This window comes from Clupea harengus, chromosome 20 (assembly GCF_900700415.2).
Source record: "Clupea harengus chromosome 20, Ch_v2.0.2, whole genome shotgun sequence".
NCBI classification, from domain to species: Eukaryota; Metazoa; Chordata; class Actinopteri; order Clupeiformes; family Clupeidae; genus Clupea; species Clupea harengus.
Window position 1 is genome coordinate 23,651,638 of NC_045171.1, and position 27,961 is coordinate 23,679,598.

Here is a 27,961-nt window from a genome sequence, read left to right on the forward strand (position 1 = left end):
TCGCTAAACTCAGCTTGACAAATGCTACATACAACTTTAGTTTTGTCGATTGTTCCGTCATTTTGACTCTTAAACAGAAACTTTCCGCCCAAAACTTTCCCTCTACTCTCTCCATCTTCAACTACCGTCTCGGTCTCTCCTATTTAAACTGACTGTAGGCACACGGCGGTTTCGTGTCAGGTGTCAATGCACACCGGAAGTAAACAAAGTTGCGTTAACTGCGTGAAAATATTTTATCGCATTAATCTCGGCCACAATAATCTCATAGATTAACGCGTTACCTTTGACAGCCCTATTTTTAAATGATTGCATGTCGCTACTAACCAGAGTGGGACCTGTCAGTTTGGTTTTATGAATGTGTAGGAGACCGCTAGGGCTACATTTAAAGCTACCAAAGTGCCTTGTTTAGTCTTATTTCTCCATTTTGTACACATCTTGTTATCAACATGAAATGACATTGAGCTGCATGTGCTCTCTGGATGCCTGTGGAAGTATAAAGTTTCAGATCAAACTCCTCCAGTTAAATCCACCAGCCCAATTCTCATCCACAAAGTTGGCTAAAACTAAAGCTCTCCCTCTCTGCCTAAGCAGTGGGCCAGTCTGTGCTGAAGGACATGACCAAGCTGAGGCGCCTGAAGCAGTCGGGGGAGGCCTTCCTGCAGGACGGCTCCTGCATTAACGTTGCACCCCACCTGCACAAGTGCCGGGAGTGCCGTCTGGAGCGATACAGGAAGTCCCGGGAGCAGGAGTCGGACGACGATGACCCAAACGTGGCCTGCCGGTTTTTTCACTTCCGCAGGTGTGTAAATGCGTAACTGTGCGATGTGTTTTATTCTGGGTTTATTGTGTGCAATCCTGATGCCTAAGTTAACCCTGACAATGACAACCCTGCCCTGACCATTCATTCATTCATTCATTCATTCATTCATCATTTAATATTTCAACCACTCCAGTGGAAAGCTAACCTTAGCCTTGCATGGCTGCTTGTGCTATTTATAAAGTGCTTTGAGTGCTCTGACAGTAGGGAAGCACTATTGACAATGTGGTCCATTTAGCATTTACCTTCTCTTTTTTTTGTGTCTAATCCAGGCTAGCCTTCACAAAAAAGGGGGTCTTGCGAGTAGAAGGCTTCCTTAGCCCTCAGCACAGCGACAACATGGCTATGGGACTGTGGCTGCCTTCGCCAACGGTCAAGGAGGGTCTGGACCTGGACACCTCGAAGTACATCCTGGCCAACGTGGGAGACCAGTTCTGCCAGCTGGTCATGTCTGAGAAGGAGGCAATGATGATGGTGGAGCCTCATCGTATGTATCTCTTAGCCTAAAACTATTTGTTTCTCTCTCTCGTCTCTCACTGTCTTTTATTTACTCACAGACACACGTTTGCACATTATGTTTAGGGTTTACGTGCCGTATTTAATCGTAGTTTTGCTCCGACCTGTTTGTCTGCAGAAAAAGTGGCGTGGAAGAGAGCCGTGCGAGGAGTCAGAGAGATGTGTGACGTGTGCGAGACCACGCTCTTCAACATCCACTGGGTGTGTCGCAAGTGTGGCTTCGGTGTGTGCCTCGACTGTTACCGAATGCGGAAGAATCGCCCACCTGAAGGTAAGCGTGTTTACAATTGTTTTCTACATTTAGGTGTGTATGGAATATTAGTTTTTACGTAATTTCGAAATATATTTACTATTACGGCATTGGTGCTCTATTAGGTGAAATTGTGATTTGGATACAGTGGAATGGGATTGTCAAGCATTTGTTGGTTCTGTTTTGAGAATGTTTTTGTTATTTTTTTAATTATGCTTTCTCTGTGATGCATGGACCATGTTCTTAATTGTTTGTTTGTTTGTTTTGTCGTGAACAGAAGACGATGACGGTCCTGAAGATGAGGTATTCGCGTGGTTAAAGTGTGCTAAGGGGCAGTCCCACGAACCTCAGAACCTCATGCCCACGCAGATTATCCCCGGCACAGGTAAGTCCACTCCTCTCAAGTCAAACCTCAATCACAATAATATCACAGTAATGGGCATTAATTATGAGTTGTGCGTATTTGAATTGATTGCAACTGTCATTTGAAACAACATGTTGATTTTTCTCTCTCTTAGCTCTGTACAATATTGGGGATATGGTCCACGCAGCACGCGGAAAGTGGGGAATTAAAGCAAACTGCCCCTGCACCAACCGACACATTAAACCTTTAGTACGCCCCAGTGCCCCGAATGGTCTTTCACAGGTACACCTAACGTTTCCTGTGTAGTCCGTCCTGGATGTGACAATTTTCACTACTTTCCATCACTTTAGATTCACTGTACCCTTCTTTCTCTATTCTCTAGTCGGGTTCGACCAACACTACAGGTAACGGGACTGCCACTACATCCCGACCAGAGGGCGGGGAAGCGACGACCACATCCATCAAAATAGAGCCTGGCACAGAGGATGGGGGCACAGAGGGGCCAGGGGATGCCAGCGGTAGCAACATCAGCGCCCAAATGATGGGCACCAAGGAGTCCACTCCAGGCAACCCCTCGTCAGCACTCCACTGGTTGGCCGACCTCGCCACGCAGAAGGCAAAAGAAGAGACGAAAGGTGTGTATCCATTCGGTCTTGGGGGTGGGGTCCTCTCTTGATTGACAGTATGATCTCAAAGAGGATGAAGATGTTATATTTGATATGACATTGGAGTTCTAATTGAAACCAGGTAGGAGGTTCATAAATTGTTTATAATCTCTATTATTTCTTGTTGTTGTCTCGCTTGTCTTACGTCTTGACTCTGTGCCACTTGTATCCTTCCGTAACCCTTCGCCTCTGCTTGCAGACTCCAGCTCCCTGCGCTCGATGATGGGACGCGACTCGCGGCCTCCCTTCGGCCTGGACTGTTTCAACACCCTGTCCAAGCCCTCGGGCTCCAGCCCCAGACTCTTCAACAGCCTGCTGCTGGGCTCCAGCCCCACCCAGCCCAAGGCCGAGGGCTCCAGCCTCCGAGACCTGCTCAACTCCGGCCCCGGGAAGCTCTCCCAGGGCACCGCGGACGGTGGCGTGCCCTTCCCGTCCGTCTTCTCCACCTCCTCCACGGTAAGTCGGCGCAGGTCGACTCAGGGTTGCGTGCATGACTTTCTGTGTGCTCCAGCGCCACCATGAGGTCATTTGGTTGTGCTGAAAAGGGGGAAAAAAAAGAACTGGATGACTTGTAAGGGGTTTTGTCTCGAGCTGGTTTACCCTTATGCATGTTGTAATAGTTTTTCTGCAATTTTGCGAGTTTATTTGTTGCAAGTCAGTGCAGACGGGAAAGATAATTAGTTGCTTTCATACTTGGTATTTAGTTTGCCAGTTACAATTTCCTCCCTCATTTCCCTACCTATTGTCTGACAAAATGATTAGTTGATGACTCAACATTTCCTATGCCCCTTGTTTGGCAGAATGATAAGAATAAGGGTGGCCTGCCCAACATCCTGGACCACATCATCGCCTCGGTGGTGGAGACGAAGAAGACGGAGGGCAGGCGGGCGGCCGGAGGGGTGTCCGAGGGCGGGGAGACGGCCACGGTGCCGCGGAGGGAGGGGATGATGGGCCTGAGCGTTCTGGATCCCCACACCTCCCACACGTGGCTGTGCGACGGCCGCCTGCTCTGCCTGCAGGACCCCAGCAATGGCAACAACTGGAAGATCTTCCGCGAGTGCTGGAAGCAGGGCCAGGTAAGGCCAGAGGTTATCTGTCCTGTTAGTCTGTCTGTCTCTCTATTTGTCTGTCTATAAAGTGACGAGACGGATTGACTTGATACATGCATTTCTCTTGTGGGTTGGTGAATTAAGGTTGACAGTTAAGCCTAATATTGATTGTTTTGTTTTGACATCTTAATGCCCTGTAAGCATTTTTCTGGATGCCAGTCTTGCATATTTTTTTAATTTTCGTCTTTGCTCACTGAACATTCTTTGCCAAATTTGAAGTTTGAAGTTGAAGTTTCTCCCAGCCTTTGTGGTTTGTGGTGAGGTGAATTGCAACAGATAGTGTGCAAAATAAACCAAAAAAAAGAGGCAGCTAGTTGTTTGCTGTCTAGTGAGCCTCAGAACTGCAAGTCTAGTGTCATGGTGACCTTTAAATAGCCCTGAAAGGTGAGCTTGTGACTCGGCCAGCTTGTAGCCGGTATCATCTATCTTTTTGAGAGGATGACATAGCTCTCTCTGTGTGTTCTGTTTAATATCTAACAGTTCTCAATTGATGTATCAGCACTGTCGTTTTCCATGGAGTCATGAGGGGGGGAAAGACAGACCATCACTTTCTAATGGGATTTCCGCCTGTCTTCTTTCTTTCTCTCCATCTCCATTTCCTTCCCTCTCTCCTCTGCAGCCGGTGCTGGTGTCCGGTATCCACAAGAAGCTGAAAGGTGGTCTGTGGCGACCCGATGCGTTCAGCGCGGAGTTTGGTGACCAGGATGTCGACCTGGTCAACTGCCGGAACTGCGCCATTATCTCTGACGTCAAGGTCCGAGACTTCTGGGACGGCTTCCAGGTGATATCCAGTGAGTATGACACCAGCAGGAGGGTGGCACGTTGCCTTAGTCCTGTTGGCTTTGGTTTGGTGTCCTTGGGATGTTTTGCTTGTCAGATCAGACTAACCAGTGCCATGTCTCAATTGTCTTGTTCTCACTCCCTCCCTCTCTCTCTCTCTTTTTATCTTTCTTTCTGTCTTTCTTTCACTCTCTCTCTCTCTCTCCAGAGCGACTGCAAGGGGTAGATGGCCAGCCTATGGTGTTAAAATTGAAAGATTGGCCGCCGGGGGAAGACTTCAGGGACATGATGCCAACAAGGTATGCAGAGTATAGCAATGTGTGTGCTGGCTTAAAGGTTACAAATGGGTTATTTGCAGGGCCAGATATTAACTTTCAGGTTGGCTCAAATTCAAGGTTGCTTTCCTTCCAAAACCTGGCTTGCCAGCTTCGCCTTCTTGAGGCTTTAGAGATTGTATCTTCAGCGCCCCCTAGAGCTGAATATTATCATATCAGATGTCAAACTCCAAATCCATTGGCATGACGAGAATTGTTTTATAGTCCAGAACGGTTTGATATGACATGTGACAGTCTCCTTAAAGCAGTTGATGCTAATGCTAATAATATTTCAAATACCATGGAGGCAACATCGTTCCTCAAATTTCTAGGGCTTCACATATAATACAGACACAATTGCATGGCATAATGTCCTTTGGTTGACATTCCAACTGGTCTTCTTTTGCAGTGACTGAGAACCTTCAGAGTTAATGTGTTAATGTTATTTCACTATGGAGAAACTAGAGCCACTTGAAGTGTGCTTTTCCCAATGTCTGTTCTAGCCAGCGTGTTCAGTCACAACACATTTGCTGGCATATGTACATAAAGCTCACCTACTATTTGCTAACTGTTATCAGAAATTAGCGCTGGATAGCCTGCTCTGTTTTGGTGCGTTGTTTCGTTATGTGTGTGGCCAAAAGGTAATTGACTTAGCAGCTGTCTGAACCTGTTTTGTCTGCCTCTCTTCTGTGTCCAGGTTTGATGACCTGATGGACAACCTTCCCCTCCCCGAGTACACAAAGAGAGATGGAAGGCTCAATTTGGCTTCACGGCTTCCCAACTTCTTTGTGCGGCCTGATTTGGGGCCCAAGATGTACAATGCTTACGGTGAGAAATCCAAGTCGGAAACCACAAATGGCAATTATTTTGGACCAGATTCAGTTGGGAAACCCCTGAATATATAAACCCACAACTACCTGTCTCCCTTTTCCCTTTTTTCTTGGTAAAATGCTGGGCCTCTCAATGTACTGATTGGAAATAAAAATGACAACATATTAGGGATGCACGATATTGAATTTTAGCCGATATCCGATATGCCGATATTTATAAGCTCATTTTGGCCGATTGCCGATACCGATATATACACCTTTTGCTTTTTAATTATTGAAAAGTCTCTCCTGTACTAGAATGAATCTGCTATTATGATAGGGTATGGCTGTAGATACGGGACATTAAAAACTTGATTTGTATCATTTTAGAAATAGACATTCACTCATTAAAACTATTGAAATGATTTCAAATATGGCAGATTTACTTATATTTTCATGTCACAATATTCATACTTGAACAGTACCTCCTTCAACTTGAACAACTACACTCTGGAAATGCAACTTGGCTAACTTGGCAAGCTAGCGTTGGTTAACTGACTTACAGTTTAATAACATCCCTTCTAGGATTTCTAGACTAATCTATGTAACGTTATTGCCAAGTTAGCTATATAAATTCCATATATGCAAAAGTAAGCCATGTACAGATAGCGTGGGCTCGTGACAACGTTTCACATCCCGTCAAATGAGATCATCAACTTTGCTGGTGTCACGTAGCATGCAAGCTAACTAGCTAGTGTTGTCTAGCTAACTAGCAACTTATTAACTTCTATTAGCGCGCGACAGGTAATGTTGCAAAGCGTTGCATGCGGGTGGTCTGCATCTATGCATGCACTGTGAAGTACTGCCACACAACCGACGTGTTGAATTACGTTGTTGGCGCTCGTAGTAACCAAAACATTTGCTTCGCGTGCGCATAATTTGAACGTCACCTTATCGGCCAGGTACATCGGCAGAAATGTTCATATCTGCAGATGCCGATAATTAAGTTTTGAAGCTTTTATCTGCAGATACCGATGTCGTGCCGATATTATCGTGCATCCCTACAACCTATATATATTTTTTTTTTGTGTAGTTTTGATTACACTCTTATGAGCAGTTAGTTAATCTCACCATCTTCTTTGCACAGGTCTGATCTCGACCGAGGACAGAAAAGTGGGCACCACCAATCTGCATCTGGATGTGTCTGATGCTGTGAATGTGATGGTGTATGTGGGCATCCCTGAAGAGGAGGGCGATCATGAGAAAGGTGCGCTTTCAGATCGGGTTGAGATGGTGGAGAGGTCGGTTGTTGTACGGCCGTTCACAATTGTCATGGGCAGAAAGGGGACGTGTTTGACCAAAGCAAAGTATTCAATATATATCATATGATATATATATATATTTATGGATTTTTCATTTTTTCATGCCTATCACAAGTATTGCACAGACAATAAGTTGGTCACGCTACATGTACAGATTTAGGGGGAAAGGTATTTTTATCTTTTGGTTTTAAAAGGTTATTTGAGTTTATCCAATTTAGTCTTGTTCTAAATATACTGCCAGCAATGATCTTTTTCCATTAGGTTAGCGAAGTACAGAAATCATATATCATCATAATATCATTTTGTAGGTCTTGAAGTACAAAAAAACGACATCATTTATTTTGAACATGCTCATTTGTTATGACCTTAAATTGTTTTGTTTTGTGCTCTACTTGTTAAACAACCTCAAATGGCAACGATCATGATTTTATGCTTCATCACATTTAGTTTGTTTCCCTCTGTGAACCATTAGCAGCGCTTCACAGTAGTTTCCCAGTAGCCCCCCCCCCCCCCCTAATTGTTATCTTTCCAGAGCCACGTATTTGAATTCTGTCCCGTCCGTGTATCTCGCCCTGGTCCCAAACGAATTGTCTGATCTGAATGGGAGCCCATGGGCAATACAGTATATGCAGTGTCATCAGTGTCCTATCCTCCCCTGCTAAGCCATTTGTGTGCGCCGGGCCCCTGCGCGCGCGCTGCGTTAACAATAGGCTTAATTCCTCTCACATGGCCCTGTGCAGCCCACAGCCCTCGCGCCCCTCACTCAGTGTGGCCGCTGCCATTGACACCCTCCCACCCCTTTTGTGTCTTGAGATCCTTCCATTGTGGTTGACCGCTGTCTGAATGAATGTGCTTCCTGTAATCGAGTACAGTCTGTGAAAAAAAAAAAAAGGCCCAAAACATTTTTGTCCTCGTCCTCGAAGTCCCTAAATTCCTTGTCACTGTAATGTTTCGACCATTCTGTAGCGGCTCGCTCAGTTTCCAGTTCGAGTGACTTTGTGTTATGCAGAGGCAAATGTTGACGGCTGTTTGGGCCAATATGGTGAAAATAATATCATAGTCCACAAAGACACTTTTCAGCACTTTTGGTAAAATAATACAAATGTTAACATGTATCAAATCTTTGGAAGTAAAATGCCTTACATGGTGCATTACAGCCCTTCTGTGGAATCATAATCATCTCCATCCCCCCCCCCCCCCCCCCCCCCCCTCCATGCTACCATAGCAACTTCCTGCCCTCCTCCTGAGATGGAGAGTCCTCAGTTTACTTTTGTTCATGTCTGTGTATTTCGGCTCTTACTGATTTTGATTGTGGCAACATTTCTCATTCACAGACGCAGACCTGGCTGGACGCAAAGGTCTGTGCATATTTTTATTTCAACCGTCTCCTATCACCAGCATGCCCGTAGTCCTACCCTACTTATATTCCCTGTCTTCCACTCTCTCTTGCTCTTTGTTGCCCCCCCCCCCGTCATTGTCAACCTCTAGTGTCCCACTTCCTGTATAACACATGTTCTATTTTAAAATATTACATTTTGATGTGAAGGTGGCTCACTGCAGTAAGCAACAAAATGAGATCACCCATCTTTTGAAGTTCCAATATAGGGCCTCGGATATTCAGATGATGGTAGACTGAGTGGAGTGTATGGTGATTTCACCTGTCTTGGTTGTACTCAGGGTGCTTGGACTAGTTGACACAAGGTCCAATTCTTTTTGTTTTTGGTTGGTTTGTTATTACAAATGAAAATTTGGCAAAAGAAAGTGCAAGTCTGTACACATTTCCATCCACTGTCTTACGTGCATTAAGAATGGACACTCCTTATCAAGGGAGGATTTGTGAACAGCTGCGGGATAAAAAAAAAAAATACAGTTTTCAGGGCACCTAAGAAAATTGCAGCAAATGCGAATTTATGCAAATAAACCTGTTTCCATTGACCTCAGTCGTGTTATACCGTATGCGAATCGGGAGTTAATCCACCCCTCTTTAGTATATCGACTGTTCAGTAGTGCTCTCAACATCCAGTGCTCGTCCACTTGGTGTATGTGACTAGTGTTTTATTGTTATGTTATCTGGCTCTGGTTTATCTGAATAGTTTAAGGTCTTGTCTGTGTTTGAGCCTCTGCTGCAGACCTATCCATATAGGGATGTTTTACTCAAAATCAGGTCTCTTCTCTTTCTTGCAAGGGATAAGGGGAAGTAAAGAGTCTCTGCTTGCATCACACCCAGTATCAACCACATAGTCTACACCACTGATAAATATATCTCTTTGCTTCACTTAAACCACAAACACACAAGCTTTCTCTCTCTCTCACACACACACACACACACACACACACACAGACATTCACACGCTAAGAATAAGGAATAATCTATAAACCAGCCCAGCATAATTCCTCTCTCCTATCTGCACTGTCATCACGGGCCCTGTGGTAAATGTGCAGCCCATGGAGAGGTAGCTGGCTCCCAGGGGTGAGAGAAGAGATTAGGCCACATTAGACGCAGGACAGACAGCCCAGAGAATCCATGCAGCTGGCCCAGAGTAATCTTTTGAGCCGAGATACATGCATCTGAGTCAGCAGCTACACACGTCCAGATTATTATTATGATGATGATTTTTTTCAACGAGGATCTGTGTAGTTAGTTGGCGTTGAGCCACAGTCGTACATCCATCTTTAATGAAGATGGCTGAGTACATGATAAACAGACACACACACACACACACACACACACACGGTGCAAGCTGACTCTCGGGTGTCTGCCTGGGAAGGGGCGGGCCTGTGACCTTGACTGACCTTCAGCTGTGAGGCTTCCTTTCTCTTCCCCCTTCTTAGCGTAACATCATGTGATATGACTCAGCTTTTTTCCACTTTGGGGGTAGATGTTTTTTTGACAAACATATGAATTGAATGGATCGTAAATTTATGGAGGATGCTTTTTTTTCGGAAATGGATGTTTTCTTGATTGTTCACACAAATGTAGGGGCACATGTGGGAGATGATTTTGGTTTTGTTTTCATGTTCTCTGTATCACTTGAAAATTATACTTTGTAAGGGATGATGTATAGTCCGGCGGTCATTATCGAAACATAAATCCCGACGGGACAAACAGGACCCCGACGCGCAGCTGAGCAACGAGGAATGACCCGTTGCCGATGACAGCGGTCATTAATTTTTCGCAGCGCTCGATACAAAAAAATATTAGACCTTTGAACGTTGGGGTGGCCCATAAAACTCAACAGAACTTGTTGGAACATTCTGAGGAGGCGTATAGTAATGTAATTTAATTTAATCACTTTTACAATTTAGGGTGCTTTCACACCTACCTTGTTTGGTCTGAACTAAAATACCAGTTGGGAAAGGTGCCTCGAACCACAGTTTGAACTAAAGGACCAAAATTTGGTCCAACCAAAAGAGGTGGTCGCTTGGTACAGATCAAACTGAACCATGGTTCGGTTAATTTGCAATGTGCAGTTCGGACTTTTGGACTAATTACAGGAAGTTGAGACAGGCTATCGTCACTCATTTAGCAATAGAATAAGAAGAAGAACTGGAAAATAAATAAAAATAAAAAAAAATCAGCCACGGTAGCGCATGGGAGAGTAATTTATTCCAATGAAGAAATCAAAAGTCAACTTGGAAAAAATGCATAAAAATGCCGAAACTTAACTTATTTTCTGAGAGGATGAGCGAGGGGATGGGAGAGCAATGCCACTTGAAGATAAAGAAACTGCGGCAGCAGTATATAAAGGTGTGCGATTCAATCAGAAAAAGTTGTGTTGCGACAAATGACAAGGACAGTTTTCCTTTTTATGACGACCTGGATAGCTCGTCTACAAACTAATCAATGTAAAGTATAGGGAGACACAGGACGTACACATGTCAGGCAAAGTTCATTAATCAAATTCAATCAAATGTATACAATATAACAAAAACATGAACCTTTCAGTTGTGACGCCCTTAATCACATAGCGGATCTGGAGCAGTCTTATTTAATTTATTGAACTAAAACCATCCAGAAGATGTCATTTAAAATGGTTTTGAATTCTCAAATTGTGGGTAAATCCTTGGCATGCTCTCTTCTGAACTTGATTTGCCAGATTGTTATACTTTCCAACAGTTTTGTGTGTTCCACATCCTCAACCTTTTTCATAGACTTCAACTGAAAGTGTGGGATTTGGTGTCAACAAGTTCCTTGTGTCTACAGTTCCCATCAGTACAGTTCCCGACAGAGCAGTGACGGGAAGTCACACTACAGAATGTTCTAGTTAGTCAGCTGTGACTCATTGTGGATTTGCATTGTGCGGGTGGCTTGACTCTGGCCTCTTGTGCAACCATAGAGGTGATGACCACCATCGAGGAGGGTGACGTGGACGAGATGACCAAGAGGCGGGTGTACGAGGCCAAAGAGAAGCCCGGCGCACTCTGGCACATCTACGCCGCCAAGGATGCGGAGAAGATCCGAGAGCTCCTACGAAAGGTAATGGGTCAGAGTTGAAAGGCATGTTGTTTGACATAGAAAAGATATATTGGAAAGGGGTTATTTATTGCTTGATGACTTAACTGAATATTATCCTACTTGATGAGAATAACTGCACTGAAAACACCATGCTTTTTTATTGCTCTTAGCTTGACTGTTCTCTCCCTTGTACGTCGCTTTGGACAAAAGCGTCTGCTAAATGACTAAATGTAAAATGTAGAAAAGATATATTGGAAAGGGGTTATTTATTGCTTGATGACTTAACTGAATATTATCCTACTTGATGAGAATAACTGCACTGAAAATATTGGCATCAACCAAATCTGGTTGAAAATGTCTTTCAGCCCACCCCCTCCCCTTTCTCCTCCATTCCACTAGTAGCTCTCGGCTCACATTACACCTGATCCATAGGGGATGGCAGCAGATCCGATACACGATATCCGCTACAGGCATTTCAGGACCACGGCTAGCTACCAAGCCAAACGTGCTTATTATTAGCGCTCTAAGTCAAGCATTCCAATGGGCAATCTAGTGAACATCTGTGTATCTGAATGGGTGCAGATGTATCGGGTAGATAAATAGGGGCCATCTCTACACACGTACTTTCATATGTCACTTCACATTTAATCACCCGATTATTTGCTCCGAGGCGAAACGTTTGAATCCAATATAAATGACTCGCACACAGGTGGGAGAGGAACAAGGCCAGGAGAATCCTCCCGACCACGACCCAATCCACGACCAGAGCTGGTACCTGGACCAGATTCTGCGCCGCAGGCTCTATGAAGAGTATGGAGTCCAAGGCTGGGCCATAGTTCAGTTCTTAGGGGACGCCGTCTTCATCCCAGCAGGGGCGCCTCATCAGGTCTTTATTTTATTTATTTCTTTCCTCTTTCAGGTGTCATTTCTCCAATTATATTTTATTATTATATATTATATGTATTTATTATCCTAAACTGTTGCATGCATATTTTTCAGTTTAAGTACATTGAGAGCAATTAAACCCAGGAAAAATTCCTTGTATGTGGAAATGTACTTGTGCCAATAAAGATGATTCTGATTCTGATATCTAATTAGATTAATCAGTCTTGACTTGAACAAATGAATATCATTGTTGAGGGTTGATTGCTGCTGCGGTTGGAAGTCATAATTACTAGTGTAGAGAAAGTGTAATGTGATGAAGTATGAACTTAAGCTACTTGTTAGTTAATTATTAGACTAATTATGTGTTTCTCATTGCCTCATTAGGTCCACAACCTGTATAGTTGCATAAAGGTGGCAGAGGACTTTGTGTCGCCTGAGCATGTGAAACACTGCTTCAGGCTAACGCAGGAGTTCCGGCACTTGTCCACCACACACACCAATCATGAGGACAAGCTACAGGTAAATTCTGTTTGAGCATTCAGGCTCTGGATAGCTTCTGGTAAAAAGCTTTAAGTCTTACATGTAGAATATAACATTAATTCTGTTGCTCGCATCTTTTCACCGTCTAGACAGGCTACATTAATTTAGCACTATGCGCTAAATAGTTTTTGATTGGCTCTCGTTTGAATTTGCATCGCATTTCATCTGCCTATCAAAAAGTACCCAAAGATAATCAAATGTAATAAGTTATGATACTTTGATGAAGTAACTAAAATAGTTACATGACTTAGTACATTTTTAACAGGGCAACTAGTAATCTGTAACCTATTACATTTTTTTTTGTAACCTATTACAAAAGTAACGTTCCCAACCCTGTGGTAGACTATCCTCTAGTTACCCAAGACCACTCCGTAAGCCACTAAACATTTCTGGCAATCCAATCTGGGTCTCACGTTTCACTTGTTTCAATCATACCCCTTTTCCACCAACAGATAATGTGTTCTGTTCATGTTCGCACACCAAATGTTTTTGGAGCATTTCGACCAAAAATAAATAGGTTCAGAACGTGAAAAGTAATCAATGCTATCTGGCATCTTGCTGCTACTGGTTACTTCCATTGTGCATTATGCAACATCCTCCGTTGATGATGCATCCTTGATTTACAACGGTTCTGCTCAAAACTGGTGGAACGCGAGCTCATTTGCTAGATGGTACCACGGTTCATAGAATCCTGAACGTAACCGGTTCAAGAATTGGTTATATTATAAAAATCGGCATTTTATGGGTTGAAAATTGCTCAACACGCCATCTACTGTTTAAAATCATCCCTAACCCTAACCTTGCAAGGCCAATGCTGAAATACCGTCAACCGTGTATCTCCATGTCATGATGATCATAGATCATAGACTCTCATAGCTTTCAGTGGGCGGAGTCAGGCTCAGAGCTGGGTGTGAACTTATAATGCAGGTTAATGTAGGCTAATACAGACCCATTCACTTCAATGTTTTATGTTTGAAGACTATTTTTGTCTAACTTTCAAAGAATTCCTGCTAGGATCAGGCGGTCATCTCATTTGTTTGAGTGGTCCAAAAAGACAACAACAGCTCAGCATTGTTGTCTTTTTGTACAATTAATGCATCAAAACTAAAACCATTGTTTTCATTCCAGTGTTATATCATGAAAGAATCTGACTGTAAACATAGTATTGTGAGCTGATTGTGTCGCTACATTCCTAGTAATGACCCATGTCTATGGTTCCTTGTGTTTCACAGGTGAAGAACATCATCTACCATGCTGTGAAGGATGCCGTGGGGACACTGAAAGCCCATGAACCCAAGCTAGCTCGGTCATAGTGGCCCAGTGTGACATGACCGCTGCCACCTTTCTAAGCTCCACTTACACCACAGACGAGGCACAAGGATTTTGGGGTGGGAGGGGGTGGATCAGATTGGGGGGGGGGGGGGGGGGGTTCCACAGGTTTCTGAAAGTGCTGGGAATGCTCTCCCAGAGACAGGTGAAGCTCTTCGGGAACTTTTTTGGTCTCGGCGCTTGGATGAAGGACAGTCTTCATCAGTGTTACATATAATTATTTTGTTTTTGTTCATATTTAAGTTTTTTTGTTATTTGTTTTGTTAATTTGTTTTATGAAGATGTATTGTGAAGGGGGACGTAGTTCTGCTCTGGTGTGCCTCAGTGGACATCTGTTTGTCTCTGTAGCCTTTTTACATAATGTCAGCACTGGGCTAGTCCTTTTTGGTTTTTGTACGCGCTAATTGATCAAGCTGTTCTTTGTTTTCCTAACTAGAGGAGACCTTCGCCTTTAGCATCAGCAGGATGTTCTAGAGAGGGACACGACACCCCTCAACTTTTTTTTTTCAGAGGCGAACAACTTAAGCATCGATGGGAAATAGACCAAAGTTTTGTATTTTTAGTTTTTCAGTTTCGACTCAAACGAGAACCACAAGTTCTTAAGTCCTTTTTATACACACAGTGCAAATGAAAGGTGATTTCTATGACTCGATGTGAGTTTGTCTGAAACTGGCTTTGAGAAATGTGTCCATACATGTTGTCACTCCTTTAGGGTTATGAAACGAAATGATTGCAGGCAAAAATAAAAAAAGTGCAAGAATTGAGAATTCCAGATATGGAGAACTACTGGTCATTAATATGTATCAATATATATATATCAACTCTCGCTATATATATATATTGATCTTAGCAGTGTGTATCTTTTTTTTTTCAAAATAAAGTTTACCAGGAAACTGGCCCGTGTAATTTACAATGGTAGATAATAATCTCAGTGGCATTTTTTTTTATTATTTTGTTTCATTCATTTTTCTGCCTTTGACTGTAATAAACAGTGGGTTGCATTGTAAACCCATGTTGAATGTTTTTTTCCGCCCCTTGCCCTCTTTAACTTGGCCACAGATTCATACTCTTAGACTTAATCAATATAGCAGGTCATGAATCAAATATGCTTATTCAGTCATATATAGAAGACATGGTTGATCTGTGGATGAAGGTGATAAATAGGTTTGGCAGTAAACAAATAATATACATTTCTCCTGGTCTCTGTTACCCCACATGGTAACATCTGATGTCTGATGTTTACTGTGAACTCTGTTCACACTGGGCTCTAAAAATTCCAATTCCACAGTTCCTCTGCCTTGAATTGCCTAGAGATTAAAGCAGCAATAAGGAGTTCTGTTCCAAAACTAGCAAGCTAACTACTGAAAAGGTATGCAAACACCACCAACAGCCCAGTTGACACTGATAGAAGCTTGCCAACACACTAACTGGTGTATTTGGGCAGTATAGCTGGCAATGTCATGCTGTGACAGCTTTTCTTCCATTTTAGTTCCAGCCCGGAACACATAACTACATAGGGCATATACTGGATGGCTAGTGGGAAAGACACAGGTGTTTATCTGTTCTTCACATGACCATATGCTATCAAAATGAATTTGAGAATGGCACCAAAACGAGTTGCCTATAACACCATACCTCAAAGTGTCAGATTGTTGCATAGTGTTACTTAAATGCCTCAAGATCCCCAAATGAAGCACTGGTATAAAGATGTGGGACATTATGGGACATAACGCTGTCCAGGTTCTACAAAATCTGATTTAATGATCGTAGCATTGCTTATAACAAAATGAATCAGCACTTCGATAATTATCTACTATTAACCCGTCTTGATATGAACACCATGGGCTTGTTCCCAAACCTCACGCACGTGGTAAGCGTTTTGGCAGAACCCCTTCACTCATGCTGGCCAATTAAGTTGGCTAATTGGATCACTGAAAACCACCAGTGATGGAATATCTCGCAGCAGGGAGTGCCACCTTGTAACTACAAACAGCGGACTACCTGTCCCCTTTAAGAGAAGTTGGGTACGAATAAGCCACTGTTCCGTGGCTAATGCAGTCGAACGGCACAGTCTGCTAACGTTAGCCAGCTAGTCAGCTAGTGTACCTGTGAGATACAGTGCAGAGGAAACCGAACAGCAGGCAACCGCTTGCGCATCCTTACAGCAAACTGTGAGGGGTAGGAATGGGGGTCAGTTAATATTTTCAACCGTGAGGAAACGCTGACAACGATCAAGATGGTGTCGTGGATCATTTCTAGGATAGTTGTGTGAGTACGCCTTTTTTCAAGCGAATGTTTGTTCATCTGACGTTCGGCCCTTGTTTTCCCAGGCTATGCGGTTTCGCGAGTCAGCTGCCTGATGGTACAGAATGGTAACGTGATTTGCTAGGGAAAGCCAAGTAAAAGCCTGAAAGATGTAAATGAACCAAAAGACAAACAGGTGGAAGATGTATTTATTTCGATGTATGTGCAATTATTTTCATGTTGTATATTCCTTCAGTGTATGTCTGTATTACGACACTCAAAACAGATAACGTTTTTACGACGCATAAAGCCCGCGTAATCTGTTTTATGTTTGCTAACATAGCTATAATGTTGATTTATTATTCAGCAGAGGGAGGCTCTGGATTTAGCATCGTATTTTGTATGCGATTTGTAATCAACGATTTTAATGTTGATTTATTTCATTCAGCTGTATAATCCGTCAACAACACAACCCATTCTTAATTTAGTCCTTGCCATATCAATACATGCAATGCTAGCTAACAAGAACCCGTTTAGGATGGGAACCTGTGTGATGTAGGCCTTTTAGATGTCTTTGTATCATAACGTTATTTCATTGCCTTATTGAACAAGAAGTGATTCGTGAAACCCAAATGGCCCACTGGGATGCATGTCACTTAATTGCCTAATATAAGGACTACTTGTTTCAAGCCAATTTGGCATTTCTCTCGCCATCAAATTATGTAACATTGAACTCGCTAATCTGTGTCAGATGACACTCACTTTGATCTCTTTGTTCGACAAGTTGTTGTTTTTGTGTGTGTTAATGGCTAAATTAATCCAGGTGCTATAGTCAGTGACAGCTGGCTTGCCAAGTCATGCCTCCCATTCGAATTCTTCAAGCCAGTGGTGGTAAAACCTAGCACCAGTCGTCTGAAAATGCAGATCTCAGTGGTAGTTTGGAGAGACTAGATCATACTGTCCTTGAAACCACTCCTCTGGGACAGTGACATCAGCCTTGCAAATTCTGTCCAGACTCAAAGCACTAGTCAGTGCAGTTGATTGAACGCCTAGGTGGTATTTTGGGAGTAGCCAGTTTCATGATTCGAAAGGGAGTGGGATTACAGTAAATGAGATTGTGCATCATGTGTAAAACATGCTGCTGCTGCCTTAAGCACGCTCTTATTTCACTGTGTGGGTATCCCAGCGCACACACACACACACAGTCTTAAAACAGTGTACAATTATAATATGTGTCTTCCACACGTGCACTGCACACATATGTGAATAATGAGATGGATTTATACATCATAACAATGAGATGATTGCAAGTGTGGAATACTCTCTCACACTCTGAAACCGGCTCAATGATCCCTGATGAGACTCCTGACCTCCAGGAGCACACAGAGCAAGAAAAAGAGACAAAACCTTCACAGCAAAGGCTTGGCGAAGGAGTATGACACACACACACACACACACACACACATTGCCTCAGCTGATGTCTGCTCAGAAATGAGCAGGCGCGGTCTGCTCCCCATCCCGGCGGATGCAGCCACCCCTCCAACAGTGGAGCGCCCAGGCATCCTGTCTCATCAGCACAAACCACACGCGGCCGGGGGCTCGGCTGCAGAGCAGAGCAGAGCAGAGCAGAGCCGTGAGCATGTGGGTGAGCACGTGCCCGAGCATCTGGGCCACATGCACTAGCCCAGGCCTACGTCTGAGTGACGTCGCCTTTTTTGTGCTTTATTTTGGGGCTGTGACCTTACTGATTTAAGGAATACAAGCTTAAGTTACCTTAATGTTCTAGATGAGCCACGGTTTTCTTTGGAATTAGTGTGTCGTGTGTGTGTGTGTGTGTGTGTGTGCGCCGTCATATTGGATTGGATTCATACACACACACAAAGTACATGAGTCTGTGTTGCGTCTCAGCGGAACCCTAGATAAAGCAAGGCAGATGAGAGGGGAGAACCTTCATTATTTTAAGCTGTGTTTCATGAGCTGAAAAATGTTAGCGTAGCCTAATCCGCATACTTCTTAATATGAGCTTATTGTACTGCTGCAATATCTGTACAGATGTGTTTCACAAACAAAATGTTCATGTCCCCTCTTCTCGTCACAGTCTGGCTTTTGGAACCCTCTATCCAGCATACTCATCATACAAGGCTGTGAAAACGAAGAACGTGAAAGAATATGTAAGTATCTCTCTCATGACCCAAGAACGGGGGAAAGCTGCGTTATGTATGTACAGTAGGGCTGAACGATTAATTGCATTTGCGAATATTTTACACTAAATGTATCTAATATTGTGTTGGTCATATTTAAATCATTCATTAGGTTTTGTTGGGAAAAAAAGAGGATAAAAAAAAAATCGCATATTAAATCGCAATCGCAATATTTTGGTAAAAAAAATCGCAATTAGATTATTTTCCCAAATCGTTCAGCCCTAGTATGTACAATAGGCTTACCGGCTTTCAGAATCTGATGCCCTGTGTGTAATGGGTTCCTCCAGTTTCTCTTTAAGAAGAAAAAAACTCCAACCACAACTCCCTATTTGCTCTGTGCGCATCCATGCGTGCTGTGGACTTTCAGAAGCAGACAAAACCCATGCAGTTAATCAGTGGAGGCTTCTAGGACCACTACGCATTCTGCCTATCATGGTTTTGTTGTTGTTGTTGTTGTTGTTGTGGTTGTGGTTTTTTTCTTCTTGCTTCAATCCCTTAAAACAAAAAAGAACAAAAATGCTTAAGGCTCTAGGGTTAGGATGTAGTCATTTCTTTGTCATGTTATAACAGTTTTTCACCCATTCAAAAGTACATTAGTACAATAGTATTGGATTTGTCACTTGAGCCTTATATCATATAATTTCATAAAGCTCAAACTCTCCTCAAACTCTTCTTGGTACTATAGCTCCATAAGTTAGTCATAGTTGTTGGAATGAAGGAAGACTTATTATCCATGTTGCCATATTTATATTGTACTTGTTTGATGGAAGGCAGGAGTGTTATGGTACAGCAGAGGAAGATTGTACTGTGGAAAATGCTACCGATTGAATCATCCCACCCTGTTGACCGTCATGCAGGGTGTACAGTGTCAAATGAACTTGAGATGAATCATGGAGTTCTGTTACACAGAAGTGGAAAATGGAAGCTTAAAGCTCATTTTCCGAGCAATTTGGTTCAGACAGATTTCCCTGGCTTCTCTGTGTTTTAGAAGTTCAATTGTCTTCTGTGTGAGGGGAACACATTTCTCAAGGGGGGAAAACATATGTTTTTGACAATGGCAGTGTTTCATGTCGTCTAACAGGTATTTCCCATTAAGGGCATACACTAGCGCGAATCACTGGGCTGATTAGCAGGTTGTTGTGTTGGTAGGCTTCTGGTGCTATTTTTGAGTTTGCAGCTCTTTTGTTTACCTCCAGCCCTCCAGCGAGATGGAGGCCTCAGCTCAGACCCCTCCGCCTCACCACGGAGAGAGGCCTCTCGCCGGTTGCCATGGAAACCCCCTCAGTCGGGGAGCAGTTGCTTTAGTCAGACGGCGTTGTGTGATGGGGGGGAGACTGCTCCATTTTTAGCCTCCTCTCAGTTAGCGGCTCGCCCCTGCATTTACAGCTGTTGTTTGTCATCGTGTCTTTGAAGCAATTCACTTAGAAAACCTAAATAACAGCTCAAGTATCAGATCATGTATTTCAAGATGAAGTATTCAGATGAAGAGTTGGCCAGGAGCACAGAGATGTTGTCAAATGAACCCTTTTTAGCGTCTACAAAAAGACACCCTGGTGTTACTGTTTGATGAACGTGTCTATCCGTGGGCCGTATACAACAACAGTCTGTCTGTTCTCATGTGATGTGTTTTATACCTCACTGTCTCCCCCCGTGACTCGGCCATGCATAAAGAAATAGGTCTACACGGAGCAAAGAGCATGTGTGTGTTAGCTAGGCCATGCATGTGCACGCCATGTTCCAGCACATGTGTGGGTACACGTGCTCACATTTTCCATGACTAATTCTGCTGTGTGTGTGTGTGTGTGTGTGTGTGTGTGTGTGTGTGTGTGTGTGTGTGTGTGTGTGTGTGTGTGTGTGTGTGTGTGTGTGTGTGTGTGTGTGTGTGTGTGTGTGTGTGTGTGTGTGTGTGTGTGTGTGTGTGTGTGTGTGTGTGTGTCTCTGTTTGTGTTTATTTCTGTTTGTCTGGGTCTCAGGTGAAATGGATGATGTACTGGATAGTGTTTGCCTTCTTCACGACGGCAGAAACCATCACAGATCTCCTCCTGTCATGGTGAGTCACGTGTGACTCGCACTCCCTGCCTCCTGTCCAGCCATCACGTTGTAGTAAATAATGTAGAAAATATTCTGTGCCACGCATCTCAGTTTACTGTCAAACTACCGTAATTTCCGGACTATAAGCCGCTACTTTTTTCCCATGCTCTGAACCTCGCGGCTTAGACAATGACGCGGCTAATTTATGGATTATGATACCTGTGACTGTTATACGGTTGCTTTGTGTTTACGGTGGCTTTGTGGAGCTAGGATGCTAGCATGGATGCAGCCGCATGGATGCTTAGCTCCACGCGATTTCTCAGTATCTCTCAATAACTTAACTAATGTCAAAATAACCACAGTCTACCGGCATAGACAGAACACAACTCAAAACACTTTAGAAAATAAAAGTTTACTACAATACAAATCCAGTCTTTTCAAGTTCTTTAGCTCACTGGTTTCAAACTAGTGTCTTTCTTCTATCTCTCTGTCTTCAATCTAACGTCCTAGCTTCTGATTGACTCTTGCAACTGTGCTCTCTTAAAGCAACAGTGCACTTATCGTAACTGGCATAACTAATAATATGCATCACTATTGCATTACTTTTGATATTCATTTTAGCCTGTGTAAAGTTCATTTCTTTCAATGTACCGGTAGGCACCTGCGGCTTATAGACATGTGCGGCTTATTTATGTTAAAAATAATTATTTTTAAAAAATTCAGTGGGTGAGGCTTATATTCAGGTGCGCTCAATAGTCCGGAAATTACGGTAGTAGAATTGTATTTGTATGTTTGACTTATAATTGAATATAAATAGAATTGTGAAATATTCCGACCCGTTTCAAGCGATATTTAAGGGTTTTATCTTGTATGCTTGTCTCTACAAGTCTCCACTTCTCTTAATCTGTTCAGGCCCTCCAGGATTTTGCGATCTTGCATTTTCACAAATTCGCGGAAATTCAAGTATTTCCTGCAATATTACTGTAATATTTCTGCGTTATTTGTGATTTGATTTCAACTCCTAATCAATTCCTGCAGCAAATTAATTTACGTTTGGCCCTCAACAATCATAACAAGCTATTGCAAGATCCTGGTGGGACGGTCTGTGTCTTTATTGCACACGTATTGGTTCTTGCTCTAATTTACTATGTTCATAATTTAGAGTCTGTTCCTGTGATTCCATCTTCAGGTTTCCATTTTACTTTGAGCTGAAGATAGCCTTTGTCATATGGCTGCTGTCGCCTTACACCAAGGGCTCCAGTGTGCTCTACCGGAAGTTTGTGCACCCCACCCTCTCCAACAAGGAAAAGGTCAGAATGTGCCCTCTCCTCTCCTCTCTTCTCTCCTCTCCTCTCCTCTCCTCTCTTCTCTTCTCCTCACCTAGTATTGCCTCTGTTTCGTCCAGTCGAGTCATTAACGTGTCCGTCCGTAGATTCACACTCCTTGCACAGTGGACTGCTGTTTTTTGGGCGCTCATCAGCAGACCAAGCAGGCTTGTTTCTATTTTGAAGTACAGGGAATTGAAGTCCAGATGCAGAATACAAAGTACTGGTAGAGAAGTACGGTGTGGCAGTGCTGCAGTATGCATCGTGTTGAGCATTTGGTTATATTTGCTTGGTGACCAGTATATCTGATTCCTTGTGTTTTGTGTGTATTCCAGGAGATAGATGAATACATCACTCAGGCGCGAGACCGCAGTTATGAGACCATGATGCGGTTTGGCAAGCGAGGCCTGAACCTGGCCGCCAATGTAGCAGTCACCGCAGCCACCAAGGTGAGCCTGACCCCCAAACCCCAAACTCCACCGCAGCCACCAAGGTGAGCCGGACCCCCAAACCCCATGTGCCTGTAATACCGTTTTTCCATTGACCTCCATGGTACACGGTAGGATAGGATACTGTGTGGCTCACTCCTACACCTAGCTACAGATGCAGCTGACATTGGGAATGGATGCAGCGCTACTCGTAGATGTGCTTGTGGCTGTGATGTATCTGTACCTGAACGATGAAATCATTTCTAACTCCACCCTATAGTATGATACACCTAGTACCCCAAAATGGGCAAAGGCACTGCAGTAGGGCGTGGTACATGTAGCGATTGAAAACAAGATGGATACACCCGTGAGCAAGGTTTTGAGATGGTCTAAGTGTGGTGTGTCCCCTGATGTCTTTATCTGACCTTTTTGTTCTTTCCCCTTTTCGTGGAAGACCGGTTCAAAATGGGCTGAAATGTTTTGCATGTTTTTAATGTGGGAAATGGAACAGAGGCTAATCAGGCAACCATGCAAGACTTGTGACCACAGATAAGGAGGACAGCCACAGGACCGGTGGGAAAAATAACAGGATGTTCTCCAACCAGACCGTGCCTCTTGGGCTGCCCCAACCCTTGATTAAATGCATGTCAGAGAGAGAGAGAGAGAAAGGGGGGAGAGAGGGTGCAATAGTCCCATGTTTATTACTCTAAAATGAAATCTTCCCAAAACACTAGTGGTCTTTCAGACCATTTATGTCTTGTTTGATTATTATTTGTGTTATTGTTTATTTGTATTATTACGTTTAAATGCATTTTGGCATTGACGTGTACATGAATATATGTGTTGAGAGAACCCTTCAGGTCGGAGTCCCCTCTCCCAACCCCCAACCCCCACCACACGTGTGTGTGTGTGTGTGTGTGTGTGTGTGTGTGTGTGTGTGTGTGTGTGTGTGTGTGTGTGTGTGTGTGTGTGTGTGTGTGTGTGTGTGTGTGTGTGTGTGTGTGTGTGTGTGTGTGTCTCTCACTCATGCCCCAGTTAACCCCTCATTCCCTTGCTTTAGTCTGACCTACATTCCACTGCCCTTGGTTTCTCTCTGCTCCCGTCTAATCAGGCTGCCCCAGGCCTTCCATCCAGGTCTAGTCTGTACGCTCATGTCCTAGAGGAAGAGGGCTCGGACCCTTTGCATATTTCATGTGATGTCTTGTCTATGTCTGGCTTTAATGACACCAGGAAGACTAGGAAGATCGTGTGGTACACTGTGGTATTTCCTCCACAGCTTGCGATATGCTGTGTGTGTGTGTGTGTGTCTCTGTGCGTGTTGTCCTGCTGCGCACCCATGTGTGTGTGTCTGTGCGTGCGTGCGTGTTTTTGTCCTGCTGCGCACCCATGTGTGTGTGTCTGTGCGTGCGTGCGTGTTTTTGTCCTACTGCGCACCCGTGTGTGTGTGTGTGTGTGTGTGTGTGTGTGTGTGTGTGTGTGTGTGTGTGTGTGTGTGTGTGTGTGTGTGTGGGGGTGGGTGTGGGTGTGGGGGTGGGTGTGTGGGTGGGTGGGTGGGTGGGTGGGTGGGTGTGTGTGAGAGAGAGACTTAATGATGGCATGAATGAGCATGTGTGCGCGTGTGTAACTCCATGCGGGTGTTTCAGGTGGGCTTTTCTGTGCAGGGGCAGGGTGTGCTGTCTGAGAAGCTGCGCAGCTTCAGCATGCAGGACCTGACGCTGATCCAGGACGAGCAGGACCTGATGGACTCCGCAGATGATATCAGCACTGGCAGCCAGACCCTCCCACGCGCACGGAGCTCGACGCGCCAAAGTATGCATCTTATTTACCCCACATCTGCACACCTTCGATGGATATGATATTTGTATTGTGCGCTTCTTAACTCCCAAAGCAGCTTTACTTTAAGAAGGGTTAAGGGGACTTGCTTCATAAATGTGGTAGGGTGCACATATGTGTTTGTGTATCTATGTTAATAATCTCAAATGCTTTACATTATCCTGAATGAGCCTGTGATGGAGCCTGTATATGTTGAAACAAACTGGGACAAAGAGTTTTTTTTTGTCCTAGTGCGTGTTCATACATCCAGGAACTTTCCCTTCACTTCTGACTATGGGCTCTGAAACTAAATGTGATGCTGGAGCCTAGCAGCATTTTTCCAGATTCTCCCGTGTTTGCCGCCCTGCTGATGGGACGAGCATGTTTTTTAAAGAGACAAATAAGAACAACAAAAATCAATCAGTAAAGTGCTGATCACCGTGAGGGCCAGCAAGGGGGGTGTGTGTGTGTGTGTGTGTGTGTGTGTATGTATGTGTGTATATGTGTGTGTGTGTGTGTGTGTGTGTGTGTGTGTGTGTGTGTGTGTCTGTGTCTGTGTCTGTGTCTGTGTGTGTGTTTGTGATGGAGGCAGACAGTGAGTATATCAGTGCACCATATGGGGAGAGAGGGAGAGAGAGAGAGAGAGAGAGAGAGAGAGAGGGGGGGGGGTAAGCCGAGTGAGTGCACCAGAGAGGGAGAGAGAAGGTTGTGTGAGGACCTGGCCGTTTGGGAAAGCCTTTCCTCAGGCCTCAGTGACTCAGAGGAGCCTCCTGTTAATCTGACACTTCACTGCTCACTGGCAGAGAGCTGGCAGCGGGATACAGCTGCAGCCGCCATCCACACAACAGCAGAGAAAGAGAGGAGGGGGGGAGAGAGAGCTTGAGGGGGAGAATGAAGGGGAGAATAAAAGCTTGAGGGGGAGAGAGAGAGAGAGAGGGAGAATGAAAGTTTGAGAGAGAGGGAGAGGAGGAGAGCGTGGGGGGGTGAGGGTGAAGAGCGAAAGAAAGGGAGAGCTAATGAGGGAAGTCAAATAGGATTAAGTGCATCCGACTCTGAGCATGCAATAGAGAGAAGAGGACAGTAAAAAAAACAAGGGATTGTGAGGAAAGAATAGACAAGTAGTGTGTCTTTCCTTAAGGGCTCTCTGCGCTATCTTCAGACTGAAACTCTGGTCTGGTTATCTCTTCCAGCTCGATCCACGGCGTCGCCCGTTGTGGCTGACGACACACATCACAGCTCCAGCTCGAAGTCGGACGGCGAGCAGTCAGACACCAGGACTGAGCACTCGGACGAGGACGCAGTAGAGAAGACCGTGAAGCGCGCGGCCAGCGTCAAGGCAGTCAAGAAACCAGCAACTGCCAAAACCGAGGTACACACTTGTCTGAAACACACACACACACACACACACACACACACACACACACACACACACACACACACTGAAAACCCTCATACATATGCCTGGTGTTGAAGCCAACTAGCTGGAACAAATGCAGATTTCTCTCTCACCCTCACACACACACACTCTCTCTCTCTCTCTCTCTCTCTCTCTCTCTCTCTCTCTCTCTCTCTCTCTCTCTCTCTCTCTCTCACACACAGACACACACACACACACAATTTCTCTCATTGGCACTCAGTATCGTAGCACTCTTTTCATCACTCTCAGAAGTGCGCTGTGTTCTGCCAGAGAGGAAGCAGCAGCTTTAGCTGTGAGTGCGATGGCTAACTGGGCCAGAACTGCCTCTCATGATGAGAGAGGAGGTGAGGGCCGCCGCAGCCAGAGACCCAGTGCAGAATCACAGAGCAGTGGAGTACACACAGATGGGCACGCACACACACGCACGCACACACACCGATGGACACACAGATGGGCACGCACACACACACACACACACACCGATGGACACACATGCACACACACGCACGCACACACACCGATGGACACACATGCACACACACGCATGCACACACACCGATGGACACACAGATGGGCACGCACACACACGCACACACACCGATGGACACACATGCACACACACGCACGCACACACACCGATGGACACACATGCACACACAGACACAGATGGACACACATGCACACACATGCACACACATGCACACACACGCACGCACACACACCGATGGACACACAGATGGGCACGCACACACACGCACACACACCGATGGACACACATGCACACACACGCACGCACACACACCGATGGACACACATGCACACACAGACACAGATGGACACACATACACACACACGCACACACAGATGAACACACATATACACACGTACACACGTACACACAGATGAACACACACGCACGCACGCACACACACCGATGGACACACACGCACACACACATGCGCACACACACACACACACACACACACAGGATGAATAGTGCTGTTCCCCTCAGCCCCCTGTAGGCGGTAAGGAAGTCTGAGGTGCAGCAGGACAGATAGTGGAGCAGCACCACAGCAGCCCTCTGCAGTCAGAAATAATGGATGAGTCCACACCTCCTCTCCTCTCCTCTCCTCTCCTCTCTTCTCTTCCCTTCCCCTCTCTTCCCTTCCCCTCTCTTCCTCTCATGTATTCCTTTCTTCTCTCCTCTATTAAAAGGACTTTCGTCCTCATCATCTGCACATCCACCTATGTGAAAAAAATGGGGTTGTAAAGTCTCTCTCTCTCTCTCTCTCGATTTCAATTGAATGTGCTTTTTTGGCATGACTGTGTATTGTACAATAAATGCCAAAGCAATTTACAAGAAATACAATTGTATGAAAATAGAAAACTAGAATGAACATTAATGAAATGGAGTTGGAGCCCCTCCCCCCTCACTTTTTTTTCACTTCTCTCTTTCTCTCTCTCTTTCTCTCTCTCTCTCTCCCCCCCTCCCTCAATCTCACATCCACACACTCGGTACACACTCTTCCTTATGTACTCTGCCATAAAAGCACACCAGAGAGAGTGAGAGTGCGCTGTACTCCATTCAAGAGTGATTGATGGCTGACTGTTGTCGTGTGAACTGTTTGCCTTGCCATGCTGCGTGAATGGGCTGATTGAGGAACGCTGTCTGTGAGCTGTAACATGACCTTTTAGTTAGCATCCAGGAGGTGGGCTAGCCAAAGCTCCATTCTCTGACTCGCTGATTGATTTCCTCTCCATTTTCTTTTTCTTCTTTTTCTGTTCATGTCTTCTCCGTGGCCTTGAACAGACCACTAAGACGGTGAAGAAACAGCCAAAGAAGAAGACGACCACCCCTGCAGCTGGCAAAGATTCTGAGACGCCCTGAGTTCCCAGCTCCATCTCTGGCCCATCGGCACACGCATATACACACACACACACACGCACACACGCACACACGCGCGCGCACAGACACACACTCGGATAAGTGCACACATGCATAGATACATGCTGGCAAGCTGTCTGGCAGTGGTGTATTGTTTTCCAGTCCTCTGAGACCAGCTTCAATTTTAGCATTTTCAATCCATAAGTGCACCGCTCAAGAGTGTCTGTTACTACCATAGGATATCAGCAAGAAGCTCTGTGTTTCTGTGGTGTGTGTGTGTGTGTGTGTGTGGGTGGTTAATTTGTGTTTGACATGGGTTATGTTCAAGGGTATCTCTACCCTGTTCTATTTTGTCTGTAGGCCTTACCTCCAAGGGCATCTAATGTCATAAACATTCACTCTACACACTTCAGTTAGGATTAGCTGTCCTCATTGGAAACCTTTTTTTTGTTTGTTTGTTTG

The 27,961-nt window shown here is 44.6% G+C and overlaps 2 protein-coding genes across 6 annotated transcripts in view; both read left to right on the forward strand.

Moving 5' to 3' along the window:
• kdm3b (lysine (K)-specific demethylase 3B) overlaps nucleotides 1-14,240 on the forward strand; it is a 24,789-nt gene extending 10,549 nt beyond the window's left edge. For 2 of the 3 annotated variants that reach the window (XM_031586918.2, XM_031586916.2), the window contains exons 10-26: nucleotides 589-799; nucleotides 1,090-1,304; nucleotides 1,452-1,604; nucleotides 1,861-1,968; nucleotides 2,102-2,229; nucleotides 2,330-2,582; nucleotides 2,812-3,068; nucleotides 3,413-3,688; nucleotides 4,341-4,512; nucleotides 4,710-4,800; nucleotides 5,513-5,643; nucleotides 6,772-6,891; nucleotides 8,281-8,304; nucleotides 11,284-11,423; nucleotides 12,112-12,288; nucleotides 12,672-12,806; nucleotides 14,060-14,240. In XM_031586918.2, coding sequence (XP_031442778.1) covers nucleotides 589-799; nucleotides 1,090-1,304; nucleotides 1,452-1,604; nucleotides 1,861-1,968; nucleotides 2,102-2,229; nucleotides 2,330-2,582; nucleotides 2,812-3,068; nucleotides 3,413-3,688; nucleotides 4,341-4,512; nucleotides 4,710-4,800; nucleotides 5,513-5,643; nucleotides 6,772-6,891; nucleotides 8,281-8,304; nucleotides 11,284-11,423; nucleotides 12,112-12,288; nucleotides 12,672-12,806; nucleotides 14,060-14,140 — 2,672 coding nt within the window. In that variant the 3' untranslated portion in view covers nucleotides 14,141-14,240. The remainder of the gene's footprint in view (nucleotides 1-588; nucleotides 800-1,089; nucleotides 1,305-1,451; nucleotides 1,605-1,860; nucleotides 1,969-2,101; nucleotides 2,230-2,329; nucleotides 2,583-2,811; nucleotides 3,069-3,412; nucleotides 3,689-4,340; nucleotides 4,513-4,709; nucleotides 4,801-5,512; nucleotides 5,644-6,771; nucleotides 6,892-8,280; nucleotides 8,305-11,283; nucleotides 11,424-12,111; nucleotides 12,289-12,671; nucleotides 12,807-14,059) is intronic. The other variant, XM_031586917.2, reaches the window with a different exon arrangement.
• A 1,816-nt stretch (nucleotides 14,241-16,056) lies between these two features.
• On the forward strand, nucleotides 16,057-27,905 carry reep2 (receptor accessory protein 2). Of its 3 annotated transcripts, none has more exons than XM_031587304.2 (8): nucleotides 16,057-16,424; nucleotides 18,499-18,571; nucleotides 20,575-20,651; nucleotides 21,822-21,942; nucleotides 22,293-22,406; nucleotides 24,029-24,194; nucleotides 25,388-25,566; nucleotides 27,425-27,905. In XM_031587304.2, the coding sequence occupies exons 1-8, from the start codon at nucleotides 16,393-16,395 to the stop codon at nucleotides 27,500-27,502; spliced, it is 840 nt and encodes a 279-aa protein (XP_031443164.1). In that variant the 5' UTR covers nucleotides 16,057-16,392; the 3' UTR covers nucleotides 27,503-27,905. The 3 variants fall into 3 exon arrangements, with proteins under 3 accessions (XP_031443164.1, XP_031443166.1, XP_031443165.1); XM_031587306.2 differs by having other exon boundaries at nucleotides 16,060-16,424; nucleotides 24,053-24,194; XM_031587305.2 differs by having other exon boundaries at nucleotides 16,066-16,424; nucleotides 24,047-24,194.
• Nucleotides 27,906-27,961: the final 56 nt, after the last annotated feature.

Excerpts from the sequence above, each read along its gene's own strand:
- reep2 (XM_031587304.2), top strand. The coding sequence starts at position 16,393 with ATGGTGTCGTGGATCATTTCTAGGATAGTTGT. Across the intron at positions 18,572-20,574 it reads CGAAGAACGTGAAAGAATAT|GTGAAATGGATGATGTACTG; the intron begins GTAAGTATCTCT and ends TCTGGGTCTCAG. Across the intron at positions 20,652-21,821 it reads ACAGATCTCCTCCTGTCATG|GTTTCCATTTTACTTTGAGC; the intron begins GTGAGTCACGTG and ends TTCCATCTTCAG.